The 16,205-nt window shown below is 41.5% G+C and overlaps 2 protein-coding genes across 2 annotated transcripts; both read right to left on the bottom strand.

Annotated features, from left to right (window-relative positions):
- Nucleotides 1-1,247: 1,247 nt before the first annotated feature.
- LOC149389162 (uncharacterized) lies at nucleotides 1,248-2,182 on the bottom strand. Its single transcript, XM_089624353.1, has 2 exons — nucleotides 1,384-2,182; nucleotides 1,248-1,276 (listed from the first exon to the last, which is right to left on the bottom strand). The coding sequence occupies exons 1-2, from the start codon at nucleotides 2,105-2,107 to the stop codon at nucleotides 1,248-1,250; spliced, it is 753 nt and encodes a 250-aa protein (XP_089480479.1). The 5' UTR covers nucleotides 2,108-2,182.
- A 1,465-nt stretch (nucleotides 2,183-3,647) lies between these two features.
- Nucleotides 3,648-5,368, bottom strand: LOC149389161 (uncharacterized). The gene is given in 3 exon segments (XM_089624034.1): nucleotides 3,648-4,047; nucleotides 4,125-4,775; nucleotides 4,777-5,368. Coding segments are annotated over 2 exon segments (702 nt in total). The 5' UTR covers nucleotide 5,368; the 3' UTR covers nucleotides 3,648-4,047; nucleotides 4,125-4,664.
- Nucleotides 5,369-16,205: the final 10,837 nt, after the last annotated feature.

Raw genomic sequence — 16,205 nt, 5'->3', positions numbered from 1 at the left:
TTTCTTTATTTCTCCCACCAAACTCAATATCATCAAAGAATGTTGCAGTTCCCATCTCAAAGATTGTCTTAACTTTAGGATCATAAAACTTATACCCCATTGATCGTTCTGGGTACCCAATAAAGTAGCTGCTTACTGTTTTGGGATCCAATATCTTTTCACTCGTCCTATAAGGCCTTGCTTCAGCAGGACAACCCCAAATATGAAAATGCTTTAAACTAGGCTTTCGCCCGGTCCAAAACTCATAAGGTGTTTTGACAGCGGCTTTAGTAGGTATCCTATTTAAAATGTAGGCTGCGGTCTTAAGTGCATCTCCCCAGAGTGATTCTGTTAAGGTTGAATGACTAATCATACTCTTTACCATATCCTTAAGAGTCCGATTTCGTCTTTCAGCAACACCATTCATTCTGGGTGACCTAGGCATAGTGTATTGTGGGACGATACCACACTCATCTAGGTATCTGGCAAAGGGTACCGGACGTTGTTCACCTGAGCCGTCATATCTACCATAGTACTCACCACCACGGTCAGATTTGACTTTCTTTATCATTTTGTTGAGTTGGTTCTCAACTTCGGCTTTAAATGATTTGAACACGTCCAATACTTGGTACTTTTCATGAACAAGAAAAATGTATGCATATCTTGAATAGTCGTCTATGAATGATACAAAATATTGTTGACCATTCCAAGGAGTATGAAATGGTCCACAAATGTCTGTATGTATCAAGACGTCTGTTTCCCTTAATGCACCTATTTTCTTCTTTATAGTCGGTTTTCCTTGGATACATGTAACACATACATCAAAGTCTGAAAAATCAATTTGATCCAAAATTCCTTTGGAAACAAGCCTATCAATTCTATTTCTAGAAATGTGACCTAATCGCTTGTGCCATAAAGAACTTGAATTCTCATTGCTTAATTTGCGCTTAGTACCACGTGATTCCACATTCAAGGTTTCATTATAAGAAGCAACAGTTTCAAGCATATAAAGATTGTCATAAATAAGAAGTGAACCGGTCCCAACAACTTTAGAATTAATAGATAAAATGAACACACTGTCTTGAAATGATCAACAATATCCTAATTTGTCCAAATAAGAAACAGAAACCAAATTCCGTCTAAACGACGGTACAACAAAAGTATCTATTAAATCCAAATAATAACCAGTACTTAATAACAATCTAAAATGCCTAATTGCTTCCACATCTACCGACTTGCCATCACCAACATAGATGCGTCTCTCGGCATCACTTGGCCTTCGGTAGCTCAGGTAACCCTGCATCGAAACCCTTATGTTAGAAGTAGCATCAGAATCTAACCACCAAGTGTTTCTAGGTACTGAAGCCAAATTAACCTCAGAACAGACTAAAGCAAGGAATGTACCTTTATTCTGACGCCATATGCAATACTTAGGATATTCCTTCTTCTCGTGTCCATGCTTCTTGCAAAAGAAACAACCCTCTGGAAGCTCATGTTGGGCTTGTTTTTTTAGTGCTGGACCTTTATCTTTAGCAGCCTCATTTTTCCTCTTGAGATTCTTACTTTTAGAGGTACTACTTGCCAAACGAGCACTTTCAGTCTTATCTTGCTTCAATCTTTCCTCCTCTTGAACACAAAATGAAATGAGCTCGTTAAGAGACCATTTCTCTTTCTGGCAGTTATAACTGACCTGAAATTGACTGAATTTAGGAGGGAGAGATATAAGGACCAAATGGACAAGCAAGTCATCCGATAACTCAAGTTTGAGTCCTTTAAGCTTTGAAGCAATATGAGACAGTTCCATAATGTACTCCCTTATATTTTCATTGCCCTTGAACTTCATTGAAATAAGCTTCTTCAAAAGAGTGCTCGTTTCAGCCTTATCGCTCTTTTCAAAGCGTTTTTCGATTTCAGCAAGAAAATCTTTGGCATTGGTGATCTGTTCAGACACCGCACCCCTAAAAGCTTCAGGTATGCCGCGCTTGATGGTCATAAGACTCATTCGGTTATAACGGTCCCACTTCTCATAGATCCGCCTATCATCGGTGGAACTAGCATCCGTAAGAGAAGCCGGCTTATCCATTCTAAGCGATAAGTCAAGATCCATGCAGCCAAGAACAATCATCATGTTCTCCTTCCAATCCTTAAAGTTGTTGCCATTAAGGACCGGAACCGAATTGAGATTAGCAGATACAGTAGCAACAGCTGAAATAGAACAATACAATCACATAAACATATATACACAAAACTTTAACCTTAATAAGAAATAAAATTCAAATATTGGTAAATCTCATCCCAAGATACCTAATGCAACATCAATACCAAGTCTTTGGACAATAATATTAATTGCTAACGATATTCTTGTTGTAATGATCAAACATTAACAATAAGGTTTGTCAAATAATTAATCTATCTTTGGATCGATCAATTATTCACAAGTAAAACTTTACTATTGTTACATGTTTATCATCACAAATACGTATATGTAATTTAGCCAGTCACTAATCTTCCTTTAGGCCGATTAGTATCCGCATAAATTAACACACACATAACATCCAAAATTCTTCATAAATAATCTACACAAGAGAGGTCACTTTGGCGACATTTTTGCTTCAATTAATTTATTGAGAATAATGGACAAAAATAATATATAATTATCATCTATTTGAATTATTGAAACTTTAATTATGTGTCTATAACACTTTATAGGTTAATCTTGAATAATTTGACTTATATGCATTCATAAATATGCACTGGTTTCTAATAATAATAAAAAGTGCCTAAATATATATACATGCACTACTATTGCATTGTCAATAATAATAAAAAAAAAAACTAAAGTTGTAGTCCTTAAAATTCATAAAGCAGAAGGAAAACCACAATCTATTTGCACAATGAATATTCCATAAATATGCTACACATATCTTAATTATCACGTATGACCACTGAACAAAAAAAAAACTAAAATAATCACAACACAATGCAATGCCATTATTCACAGAACCACGATTCAGAAAACCCAACCCACAGAATTAATATCGCAAGGCAGAAGTGAGTGCGCAAGCAATATACAAAATCATAATCGACCGACTTAGATTATATCACAGTGGCAAAACAAATTGTTGTCAATTCCATAAAAAAAAAAAAAAAAAAAAAAAAAAAAAAAAAAAAAAAAAAAAAAAAAAACGAACTATAGACAAAATCCAAGTAATCATAAACGACTAAAGACCGCCATTAATATCGGCAAAATTCTCATCAATTAAATAAGGAATGCTCTGATACCACTGTTAGGATTTTGAATCCCTAAATTAATCCTAATTCAATTCAAGATAAACCAAACCATAGATCTTAATAGTGGAATCGTATTTGAATCCATGAATTGCATACACAAAGAGTTGGATGATCTTTTGATTGCAGTTTTCCTGAGTCTGGAGAATTCTTATTGATGGGATACAAGAAAAGATCATATGTTCTGCAATCAGGGACCTACCCTGTTATTAATAACTGTCAAACAGTTACTAATAACAATTGCTTATTTCTAATTTGACCCCTTTATCAAATTAGATTAGCATTTATGGTAACCACATAATAACTTCATGACAAATATGTCCTGAAGTCACAAATATTATTTTAAATTAGACCACATCAATTTTGACTTAATTAATAATGATCTAATACATTTATTTAATGACATCAGTAGTACCAAAATTATTCGAACACTAACAAAATAAAGTACTAATATGTACAACACATGACAAACTATAAAAGATATGAAGCTACTCATCACTAACATCATCATCCGACGCAAACTCATTTCCGAATTTCTCTTTTATAAACGACTTTACTCGATCTAGTACTTTCCTCAACCTCTTGTTCTCCTTGTGTGCGTCGGTCCGAGAAGAAGATTCAACTACCATGTCAGCGAGCTCGTCCAAATTCAGTGTCAAACCACGTACCAGACTTCCGAATGTGACGAGTGACCTCCTCCTCAATAGCAGCTACATCCGGCGTCTCACTCATAGCAGAGGCTTGACTGAGTTGATCTTCAAACATCTTTGTCAACTTGAGCTATCATCATAAAAAAGTAATTAGTTTTAAATCTTAATTTTTTTTCTAAATAAGATGTGTAATTGTAGTTTTTTAACTTTCATATTCGGCTTCAGCTTCCGAGATCAATTTCGCAACATAGGAAATATATATCCCAAAATATTTGCGCGACTAAGTGTCTGTCACGCAAAGCCAAAAAAAATATATACCCGCGAATAATGTCCCGCTCTTTTTGTGATCTGAGCAAAAGAAAAAAAACATAATAAAAAGAAGAAACAAGGAGATAGACCAACAAACGAGTAGCATCGGTATCAATTAAAGGAAGGAAAAAAAAAAGTAACTTTGAAACGTGGCATGAAAAGAGAATGACGAAGCGTTTTGTCCACCACTCCTAGTATAGGCAAGTAGAGAAATACCAGCTGGAGTATTAGTGTAAAAATGACCATACTACAAATTCGAGTATATTAAATGCCAAGGGAAAACAAAATATATAAAGATCAATCAGGTGACACGTAGACCTTAGATGCAAATATCCAATGCATACATTCAATACAATACGCACCATCTTGTTCATCCATTCGTATATAATTTCGATAACTTCCAGAGCCGACAAAGCTTAGCCAGCTTCAGCAACCTAATTAATTAGCATACTTGGCCGAGTAATCAATCCAAAGCTGGTCAACTGGTTTGCCAAGAGGGTCAACAAAGAAGGCGTTACTGTAACCAGTCCTCATTTTACAGTTTAATTAGCTCAGCCACAAACCCACTCCTCAGACCGTCGCAGTACTCCAAGAACCTGGCAGTGACGTCATACCCATGGTCCCACCTGTCTCCGCCTCCGGACCCGACCCATTGGCTCTTCACAAAGCCAGCCTTGAGCCTAACGAACTCCGCGATCCCCTCGATGAGCTCTTCCGGGGCCTGGCCGTTGCCGTCCCACTGCCACACGTGGACGGTCTCGTGATACAAAACTCCGGTGATCTCTCTCCTCAGGTCTCCGGAGAATGTTCCCACGTAGCCAGCGCTGAGTTTGATCACAGAGTCTGAAGCTTGGGCCAAGCCATCCATTTCCTCGATGATCAGGGTGATTTGAGACACGGGCGTTCGGGATTCCGGAGTGCTCTGCTGGAAGATTTGCCATATGAACTCCGTGGCGTCTCTTAGAGTTTGAAGCGCCGAGGCTTCGCCGATCAGGCTGTGAAAGCGGGCCCCACCAGGGGTCGAGCCCGCGGTGTTGGTTACGATGTAGTCCATGGCCTGGACGGTGGTCGCTAGGGCTAGGATTAGGGCTATTATAATAGAGAGTGAAATGAGCAAATAAGGACTGTTTTTGTGAGCCATGTTTTTTTTTTTTTTTTTTTTTTTTTTGTATATTTACTTTTTGGTGATGGGTGTTTTGTGATAGGCATATGTGCTAATAATACTTGTAATATAGTGAGAGAGTTCATGAGGAGATAATGTATATTGGTCTTATAAAGTTTTGGTCTTGTATTTGAAAGTTACAAATTTTGAAATGGTTCTTTCAAAATTAAATGCTTGAGGTTGATTTTAGATGTATCTTGTCGGCTATCTGCTTTTGGCCTTGTGCTACAACTCATTACGTCAAATAATTATCTAACAATGTTCAAATACGTGGACATAAAGCATAAAGATCTCCCTTAAAAAAAAGCATAAAGATTGTTAACCTGGAAAATTGATTACACTTATCTCGCGAAGTGATCTGAGTTCCGAGCACCACTACTACAAATTCACATTTCTGGTGCATAAGGGTATTAGGTGCGACATGTCGCACCTAAATGTCGCACCTAAGCTCATATTCGGTGCGACATGTCGCACCGGATACTCATCCGGATGAGAAAAAATTTCGCTAATGTTAAGTGTTATTCGATGCGATTTTGTCGCACCTAATATTAAAATGTCGCACCTAATATTTTTCGGTGCGACATTTGTCGCACCGAATACCATTAGGTGCGACAAATGTCGCACCGAATGGGTTTCAAATTTTAAATTCCCTCCGAGTTTTTTTACATTTGGGATTTCATATTGGGTGCGACAGTGTCAGAAAAACACCATGACGCTAAGGGATCGTGGACGACGGACTTCGCGAAGTCGCAATTCATAAATTATTTGTTTTATTTACTATATTTAATTATATAAATTATTATTATCTGATAAATTTTTTTTTTAGAAGGATCAAATCACCGCTCAGACGATAGATATTTTGCGGCAAGCGGAGGAGCGAAACGCCGTGATCTCCCAAGAAGATGCAGAGATGTACGCGATGCGCGACGTTTTGGGAGTACGCAGAGACTGGGAAGTCGGTTTAGGGCCTTCGATCCCAAGGTCATCGTTGGGTGTTGCTCAAACGCTAGATAGAGGCTCGTCCAGTTCGTCATCTCAGACCGATCCATTGGTTGCCGAGATTCGAGCTCAAATGGATGCCCAACAAGCCGAGCTGCAGGAGATGCGGCAACAGATCGCCTTCCTCAGTCAGATGCAAAACCAGCCTCCCACGACTCCCCAACCTCCGCCTGCACCGCAACCAGGTGGGACTGATCAGCAAACGCCAGGTTCCACGCCGGGTTCTACACCTGGTTCTATGGATTTCTTGCGAGACCGTCCTTACGGAAGCGGCGGAGCGAGCGGCAGCGCGTCAGGCAGCGGTGGACGAGGACGCGGAAGCGGTTTCCGAAGTTTTGGCAACTTATTCGGTAGAGGGAATTCTACTATCGATAAGTTTTATAGGAAAAAAAATTAGGAATTCATTTTTTCTCCTTTTTAGAATGAATTTGTATTTTTAATTAAGAATTCTATTTTCATAATATTATTTTTAATTAATTTAGAATTTTGTTAATTAATTTTGATTTAATTCTAAATGAATTTTGATTTAATTTTCTAATTTTGTAATTTTTTTTTAATTTAAAAAACATATTCGGTGCGACATTGTCGCACCGAATATAATGGCGGCAAGTGTATAAGGTGCGACAATGTCGCACCCGATATGAATTTACCCGCCAATTTTATTAAATTTGGCAGGAAAATAGCTTGGGCATTTGGTGCGACATGTCGCACCTGACAGTGTCGCACCTAAAGGTGTACTTATTAGGTGTCGCACCTAATGCCTTTTGCGATAGGTTATCCGGTGCGACTCTGTCGCACCTAATAAACTTTTAGGTGCGACATATGAAGTATTCGGTGTGACAATCGTCGCACCGGATAACGTTTTTTGTCCTAGTGCACGCAGTTTCAGTGGATCTCAGGTTCTAGGCAAGACTTTCTCTAAATAAAGACGAATCTATTACAAGAGAGCAAAGTAAATGAGAGTGTTCTACGAAAATATAGATAGTTCTTCTTTGTTCCAAAAATCACCACCCGCCCCTTTGGTCTCGTCGATGTCTCTATTTATAGCAGTCTGGAAGCCTCGGCACTTGTTAGTGGATGTCGTGGGAGAATATCATGGATCGTGAGATGATCAGTCTCACATCCTATGGTAGTTATTTGATCCTCACTCTCTGTCATGAGGAGTGGATGGTTATTTGTACTATCCTCGGTGTTAACCGTTGAGGTGAGCGTTTTGAATGTTTATTACACGTGTTTTATTGTCCGACTAGTCTTTTAAACCTATTATCTTCTCTTCTCTTCGAAGTTTTGATTGATAGGGTCCGTTCTTTGTTGATTTGAACGTTTGCTCCTTAACCTTCACGAGTTCTCGGACCTTTAGGCACAAACTCCAGTGCTAAATATCTCTATTCTCGGAATACCGACTAGATCGTTTGATCTCAGCGAATTCTACGAGTAAGTGCAGCCTTCCAGTTTCTTAGTATTTAGTAAAAATGGTAAGGAACTAGAATGAGTTTAATCTTCAATTCAATTAAACTGTTACACTTTTACTAACATTCATTCATCGGGCTTAACCCGAGAAGTACTCTTGATTTTTTTTACGGAACATTTCTTTTCTTCTTCTCGGGTCTATGCCGCTAGAAGTCCAATTTATCTTTGTCGAATGTGTTTTTGTTTCTAAACGTGGTCGTTTTGCTCGTGGAGAGTCGCGACCATTCGCATCTATCGTTGGATTGTGTGGCTTATTCTTTGACACGCTTAATCCTGACCGTTCTTTCAATTGATCAGGTCCAAGTATAAAAGAGGGTAAGGCTGTCGATTCTGTTCATTTTCACTTTCGATTTCAAATCTCTCTCATTCCTCTTTTTTCGCTCCACGCTTCCACGTACTTCGGCGATTTTTTCGGCGAGGATTTCTGCTTCGATCATTTGTTTCCCAACGCCTTTGTCACTACAAATCTTTGGGTAAGTCATATTTGTATCTTTTCTTTTCCTGTAATGCGTATTAGTTTTTGATAGATTTACAAATTTTTTGGTGCTGAGATTTCTTGGCTATACAGCGTCCCGAGGTGTATAATCACATCGTCTTAGGATGTTTAGTTTTTCCCTATTTATAGGATATGGGTGGTTCCTTTCGACTTGACTTGAGAGTTGATCCCAGAATAGTCAGAAGGGTCGAGCCTGATCCTAAGGAAGTGGTACTTTCTTCTGGGTTGAGTGTCCTTTTTTCGGGATTTAATTTGAATGGTACCACATCCCTGAGGTTGGCTGGGACCGGCCCGTATTCGCTATAGAGCTCTCTTGGGTTTTCCACCGTCCACCCTTCCATCCCATGCTCGTGGGTCCGGATCTAAAAGATCAGATTTTTTATCCTTCCCAATTTGATTGTAGGGAAGAAATGTCCTCGGAAACCACCGTGTCGGAGTCTCATGAGTGGGATAAGTGACTTGAAAACGATCCTGATCGAGCGCGTTCTCCCGAGCTCGAAGCGAGAGGTGCCAGTCCTCCGCAAGAAGGCAATTCTCCGAGCCCGAGTGGCCGAGTTCTCGGGGATGAGGAGGAAGAGGGTTTGTCTGAGGCTCGTGAACGGATAGAGGGACAGTTTTTGGCCGAGCACTGGACTTCTCGGGTCGGCGATAGTTATATCAACGGCCTTTATGAAGAGTTTAAGATCCCTGAGGTGATTAAGTTGTCCGCTCCTCGGGATGACGAGCGCGCGTGCAACCTTCCTCCGGGAAAGGTAGCGTTTAACGCTTCGATTCTGAGGGTGATCGGAGGTTTGGCAGTCCATCCCATGGTGGCGGAGCTTCTATCGGAAATAGGGCTAGCTCCTACTCAGCTCGTGCCATCCGTTTACAAAGTTTTTGTAGGCCTTATCACCCTTTGGATAAAACAATACAAGTGCACTCCTCTTCTAGAGGATTTCACTCAGTTTTACAGTCTCAAGACTTCTTCGGGTCAGCACGGATTTTATTATGCTCGTGCTCGTAAGAATTCCAAGAGAATTGTTACCTTTCTTCTGACCAGTTAGAAGAACTGGAAGGATTATTTCTTCTGGGTGGAGGGAGATTGATTTTTGGGGACAAGGTCGTTCCCACCAAGTTTTGTAGAACTCGGTGCGACTTTGAATAGAAGATATTTCGTTAATAGATTCTTTACGTTTACCTGTTGCTCTATTAATTCTTCTTCATGTGTGTTTTAGGTGAGTTGCCCGTGTACGGTCCAAACGAGCTCGATGAACGTTCTACTATTTTTTATTTGTCCGAAGATGACCATTCTCAGTATACCATTCTCGACCCAGATTTCCTCGACAAATTTTACGGCCGCCCTTATCGGAGTAAGTAGCCTTATATTCTATGCACTTTTATTACTTTATTTTCTTATTAGTGAGGTTTACTTGGTCCTTTCCATAGATGGAAAGAAGAGCTGCCCCCGAAGAGGTTCCAAGAAACTGTAAGAGGAAGCCCTATTCCTTCAAGGACAAGGATATTCCAGAGCAGAAAGCGAGGTTTCCTGCTCTCTGCCCCTTGAGCCGTCTGAACCTCATGTCGAGGTCGTCTCGCCTGACGCACCAGAGCCTTTCGGTGCTCAAGTGCACTTGGCTCCGGCCTTCTCGTTCCTTCAGAAACGAGTTCCTGCCGAGGAAGTCGAGTCCCAGCGCGAGAAAACCACCGAGGAGGTCTTGACGCTCTATGCCGAGCTCTCCGCCAAGGTAATCAATTTTGTATTTACTTATTATATTGTTACGTGTTTTACTAATTGCCTTTCTTCTTTATCACTGGCTTTCTTTGGTATGGTTCGGCTAACCGGTACTGTTGGGTCCGAGCTTGCTTCCCTTCGTTCTCGCAATGCGTTGCATCTTAAAGAGAAAGAAGCAGCCAAGATAGAGGCGGGGAAGGTTAAGGCCAAGGTTTGGTCCAAGAACGCGGAGCTTGAGTCCACCCGGGCCGAGGTCCAAAGAGTCCGAGAAGCTACGGTTTTCGAGGCCGTGGAGGCTTATAAAGCTTCCCGAGAATACAAGGATATATATGAGGGATGACATCTATTCGACCGGAATGGACTATGGACTAGAGTTCCTCCGAAAGCGGAATCCTAACTTGGATACCACGGACTTTGATGCCGACATGGAGTCAACTGAGACTGTTCCGGAGGAGGAGGCGGCGGGGGAAACCGAGGTCGAGGCGCACCCGTGAAGAAAAATTTATTGTTGTTGTTTTCTCTTTTTTTTTATATGGCCCGAAAGGGTTTTGAACTATTGGTCTGTGGTAAGACCGGTTTGTAATATTTTTTCTTTTAAGTTTGGCCCGTTTGGGCTTTTGACTATTGGCTCGTGGTCGGGCCTTATTTTGATTTGACAATATAGTTTGTTTGCTATCTTATATTTGAGAACTCTTATAAATATTATTCTAATTGATCTCATTCCAACTACGGATTAAAAATTTGTGAAGCAATTTTATTAAAATTTGTGAAGCAATTTTATTATGAGTATACAAAGTGAGACATTATTTACGAATTTTTATGTACCTGGTTTGGGATACTTTCCGAGCAGCTTTTGTTTGTAGTTGTCGGTAGTGCTAGCTCTGACCGAAATTAACAGATGAGGATTTCAGTATACAAACCTACTTAAAGTAAATAGTAAAAGAACTAATATGAATTTAGAAATCCATTTCATTGATCTATACGGCCAAGCCGCTTTTCAGAATCACAAGCAGTACGGTCATGTCGTTTTTTTGAATGTTTTAATTACATGCAGTGCGACCAAACCGCTTTCTGAATGAAAATTAAACATAAAAATTTCTTAGGTGCTCGGTATTCCAGGGATTCTTTTCCATTTCCCTGTCTAACTTTTGGATCTTGTATGCTGCGTTTCCACAATCTTCTTTGATGATGTATGGTCCTTCCCAGTTGGCTCCGAGAACTCCATCTTGCGGGTTCTTCGTGTGGAGGAAAACTTTTTTGAGGACTTTGTCACCGATTTTGAAGTTCCGTAGTCGGACTTTCCTGTTAAAATGCCGAGCAACCCTTCTTTGATTATCTAAGTATTTTAGTCTTGCCCTTTCTCGTCTTTCTTCTAATAGTTCAAGACTTAGGTTTAGGTTTGAAGTGTTTACCTCCGAGGAGAAGTTTTCCCTACTGGGTATCGGAATGAGGACGTCTGTTGGTATAACTGCGTCTGCGCCGTTCACGAGAGAGAAAGGCGTTTCTCCAGCTGCGGAGTGGCCGGTGGTCCGGTATGACCACAATACTTTTGAGAGTATCTACACCCATTCTCTTTTGTGGCTGTCCAGCTTTGTCTTCAAACCATGTTTGATGGTTTTGTTGACTGCTTCCACTAATCCGTTGGATTGTGATCGGACTGGAGTAGAGAATACTTTGTTAATTCCATATTTTTCACAAAATTTTTGCAAATTCTCACTGTCGAATTGTGTTCCGTGGTCGGAAATTATCTTGACCGGTATTCCGAATTTCGTGATGATATTTTTCCAAACAAATTTTCCAATATTGTAAGTAGTTATTTTATTCAATGGTTCAACTTCAACCCATTTTGAAAAATAATCTATAGCTACAACTGTGTACCTGCATCCGCCCTTTCCCATTGGTAGTGCTCCGATGAGGTCAATTCCCCATTCCGCGAATGGTACCGGGTATGTGAGTGTTATGAGGGTGTTCGGAGGGAGCCGTCGAATGTTTGAGAATTTCACACATTTTCGAACTTTTTCTCGGGCATCGTTTTTTAGTGTTGGCCAAAATAATCCTTGTCGGATGATTTTCTAGGCCAGAGTGTCTGCTCCTATGTGACTTCCACATATTCCCTCGTGGACCTCCTGAAGTGCATACTCGGCTTCGTCTTCATCCAAACATCTTAGCAGTGGACTGGTGAAGCCTCTTTTGTACAAGGTTTCTCCATCCAGGAAATAGTGTGTTGCTCAAAACTTTAGGTTCCGAGCTTCAGCCCTGTTCTGTGGGAGAATCCCATGTTTCAAGAATTGTCGGATTGGCGTTTGCCATGATTTCGAGCTTCGAACCTGGAATACCAAACCTCTCTCTATGATGCTTGACTGTTGGACTTGTATTACCGGTATGGGTTCAGAGGCTGATCTTTGAGTGGCAAGTTTTGCCAATGTGTCTGCTTCTTCGTTTAAGCTTCTCAGAATCTGCGTGATTTCACAGAGCTTAAACTTTTTCGCGAGATTTTTAGCTTTCTCAGCATAGAGCGACATCTTTTTGCCTTTAGCCTGAAATTCGTTTTTCATTTGATTGATTATTAATTGAGAATCTGAGTAGACTCTTAACTTTTCGATTTCTAAATCTTTGGCTATTTGTAGGCCATGTATCATGGCTTCGTACTCGGTCTCATTATTTGAAGTGGGAAAAAAAAATTTTAAGCCACATTTACCTTATGGCCATCGGGCCTGTGAGTGTTATTCCGACTCCTGCCCCTTTGTCGTTCGCCGCTCCGTCTACATGCATGTCCCATAAGGGTTGCTCTATTGGTCGGTAGGTGAATTCAGCAATGACGTCCGTCACGGCCTGACCTTTGATTGTTGGTCGGGGCCTGAATTGGATGTCGTACTGAGCTAACTCGATCGACCATTTCATGAGTCTACCGGATGCGTCTGGCTTCTGAAGGACTTGTCAGAGCATAAAATTGGTGAGGACCGTGATCCGATGTGCCAGGAAGTAATGCTTCAATTTTTTGGAGTCTGTCATCAGTGCGTATGCAAGCTTTCCCAACTCCGTATATCTTCCTTCGGCATCGTTTCAGACGCCGAGAAGTATAATAAACTGGGAGCTGATGATTTCCCTCATTTTTTATGAAAGCCGAGCTGACCGCATGTTCTGATACCGCCAAGTAGATGTCGAGGGGCTCTCCATCTTCTACCTTTCTTAAAGTTGAATGCTAGGCGTTGTGCTCATTTAAGGATTCAAAGTCTTTATTGCACTGCCCTGTCCATTCGAATTCCTTAGATCCTCTCAAAGCTTTGAAGAAGTTTACGATTCTGTCTGTGGATCTTGAGATAAAACGACTTAGGGCTGCAATGCACCCAGTGAGCTTCTGCACTTCCTTGATGTTTCTGGGTGGCTTCATATCGAGTAATGCCGTGATCTTCTCAAGATTTACTTCTATTCCTCTTTCATGAACGATGTACCCAAGAAATTTTCCTGCAGAAACACCAAAAGTACATTTTAAAGGATTTTGCGACTTTTTACTAGCAGGTCATCGATGTATGCTTCTATCGTACTGCCGAGCAAGTCTGTGAACATACTGTTTACCGATCTTTGGTATGTAGCACCTGCATTTTTTGGGGACTACTACCCATAAGGGATTCGCAGTCTTGGACCTCGGGTTTTCTCCCACAATTGGCACCGAGATAATGCCCCGAGGCTGAATAGAGTCGTCAGTGAATCCGTATAGATTTTCCGGGGACGGGGCTAGTGAGTCTTCTTTGAATCCCATTCTTATGAATGTCTCTTCATAGAGGACATCTACTGCGTTCCCTATATCCACTAGGATCATGTGGACATTACAGTTACCTATAAGGGCCAAGATCACCAATAGGTCATTATGCGGGTACATCACATTCCGAGTGTCTTCGGTCGTGAAGGTGATTGGCTCTACACTTGGCTTGATGATCTTGGCCGGTCTTTGAGTAGCAGTGAAAAGGATTTGTCGATGGCCGGCCTGGGCTTCTCGGACATAGTTTTTCTGGGCATTTCGTGTATTATCGCTTACGTGGGGCCCTCCGACTATCAGAGAGATCTCTTCGTAGACTCCTTTTTTTTCCTCGTCTTCGGGCTGATCCGATCTGAATTTCTTCAAAGATCTTCTTCATATCAAAGCTTCTATAGCCTCTTTCAAGTTGAAGCAGTCGGTCGTCCAGTGTCCCACGTCGTTGTGAAATGCGCAGTATTAGGTTGTCTTTTTTAGAGACATCCTTCTTGATCCGATTAGGCTTCCCGAAGTCCTTCTTGTCTCGAGTAAGTGCAAATATTTCCTCTATTGGAGCATTTAGAGGGTGATATATGTCAAACTTACTTGCGAAAGGTTTTTTAGGGCCAGCTTCTGACCTGCTTTTCTTTGGTGGACGAGAGTCTTCTGATTATCGTCATCGATGCTCCTCACGCCGAGGCCTTGGGGCCTCGGCCTTCCGTGCTACCCGCTTCGCCTCCTCAGCGTTGATGTAATTTTGAGCTCTTTTCAAGAAGTCATTATAGTCCTTAGGACTTGTATTTTGAAGTGACCTCCAGAATTCTGATTCTGATCGGATTCCCGATGTGATCCCAAAGAGTTTGAAATCTTCATTGAGATCATCAACTTGTAATGCATGTTCCGAGTAGCGGTTGATGTAGTCTTTGAGTGGCTCGTCATGAGCTTGCTTTACAGCAAGCAGTCTTTCCTTTGGGACCTTCCCTGAGCTTGATCCAACAAATTGTTCCAGGAACTTCCTGGACAGTTGTTTCGATGAGCCCACGGAATTTGGCCTAAGCTTCTTGTACCATCTTTTGGCCGAGCCAGCTAAGGTGATAGAGAATGCTCGGCACATGACCTCAGGACCTGCCCCGTGCATATGCATCCATGATGAAAAAGTATCGAGATGATCTCCAGGATCAGTCTTACCATCATATGCCGGTATGGTGGGCATTCTAAATCGCTCCGGCAGGGGGTGTGCTAACACCCGTGCGGTGAACGGAGAGACAGTCTCTCCAATCTTTAGAGTGGGCTCTTTCTGGCCTAAAGAAACTTCTTCAATTCGACGCACCAATCTTTTTAAGTTGGTCTCATTGGTGCTTGCGTTGTCGCTCGTCTCCGAGCTTCCTTCATGATCTTTCATGGTCTGGGAGCGGCTTCTTTCTCCGGAAGGTTGGTACCATTCAGGGATCTTTCCCTGGCTGGTTTGGAAACCCTCTGAGTCAGAATCTTCCCAATCCCTTTCATAGCGATCCTTGGCGTGTCTCCAGGACTTCTTAATCCTCGGTCCCTGCTCCATGGGTGCTTTCCCGGATCGGTGAGAAGGCTCTTCATCAGGGATCTCCACCGCGCTCCTCATGGTGACCCTTTTTGCCTGGATTCTTCCACGTAGCTCCGTGTTGCTGGTCTTCAATGCCCCGATATGCTCTCGCATTTCCTTGAATTGTTCAGCAAGACTGGGGTGCGGGAGGATCTTGTCCATTTCCTCCGCAATGAGCGGTAGAGTGCTGTTGTGACGCTTGATCTCAGCGTCGAGATTACCATCTGTAGCGTTGTGGTCTGGAATGGATGAACTGGCTATAATACTTCAGCGACGCATTCCTTCTAGCGCCAAAATGTTAACTTGAAAAATTGGTTAAACTTATCTCGCGAAGTGATCTGAGTTCCGAGCACGCAATTTCGGTAGATCTCGGGTTCTAGGCAAGACTTTCTCTAAATAAAGACGAATCTATTACAAGAGAGCAAAGTAAATGAGAGTGTTCTACGAAAATATAGATAGTTATTCTTTGTTCCAAAAATCACCACCCGCCCATTTGGTCTCGTCGATGTCTCTATTTATAGCAGTCTGGAAGCCTCGGCACTTGTTAGTGGATGTCATGGGAGAATGCCATAGATCGTGGGGTGATCAGTCTCACATCATATGGTAGTTATTTGATCCCCACTCTCTGTCATGAGGAGTGGATGGTTATTTGTGTTATCCTCGGTGTTAACCGTTGAGGTGAGCGTTTTGATTGTTTATTACACGTGTTTTATTGTCCGACTAGTCTTTTAAACATATTATCTTCTCTTCTCTTCGAAGTTCTGATTGATAGGGTCCGTTCTTTATTAATTTGAACGTTCGATCCTTAACCTTCACGAGTTCTCAGACC

This window comes from Urtica dioica, chromosome 8 (assembly GCF_054948205.1).
Source record: "Urtica dioica subsp. dioica isolate 48M chromosome 8, U.dioica_male_clone48M_v1_H2, whole genome shotgun sequence".
NCBI lineage: Eukaryota > Viridiplantae > Streptophyta > Magnoliopsida > Rosales > Urticaceae > Urtica > Urtica dioica.
This window is presented reverse-complemented; position numbering and strand designations above follow the sequence as displayed.

What these genes read in the sequence shown, in the direction of transcription:
- LOC149389162 (XM_089624353.1), bottom strand. Translation starts at nt 2,107, where the DNA reads ATGATGATTGTTCTTGGCTGCATGGATCTTGACTTATCGCTTAGAATG. An exon ending in CATATGGCGTCAGAATAAAG is followed by an intron (nt 1,277 to 1,383) that starts GTACATTCCTTG and finishes GTTTCGATGCAG; the next exon opens with GGTTACCTGAGCTACCGAAG.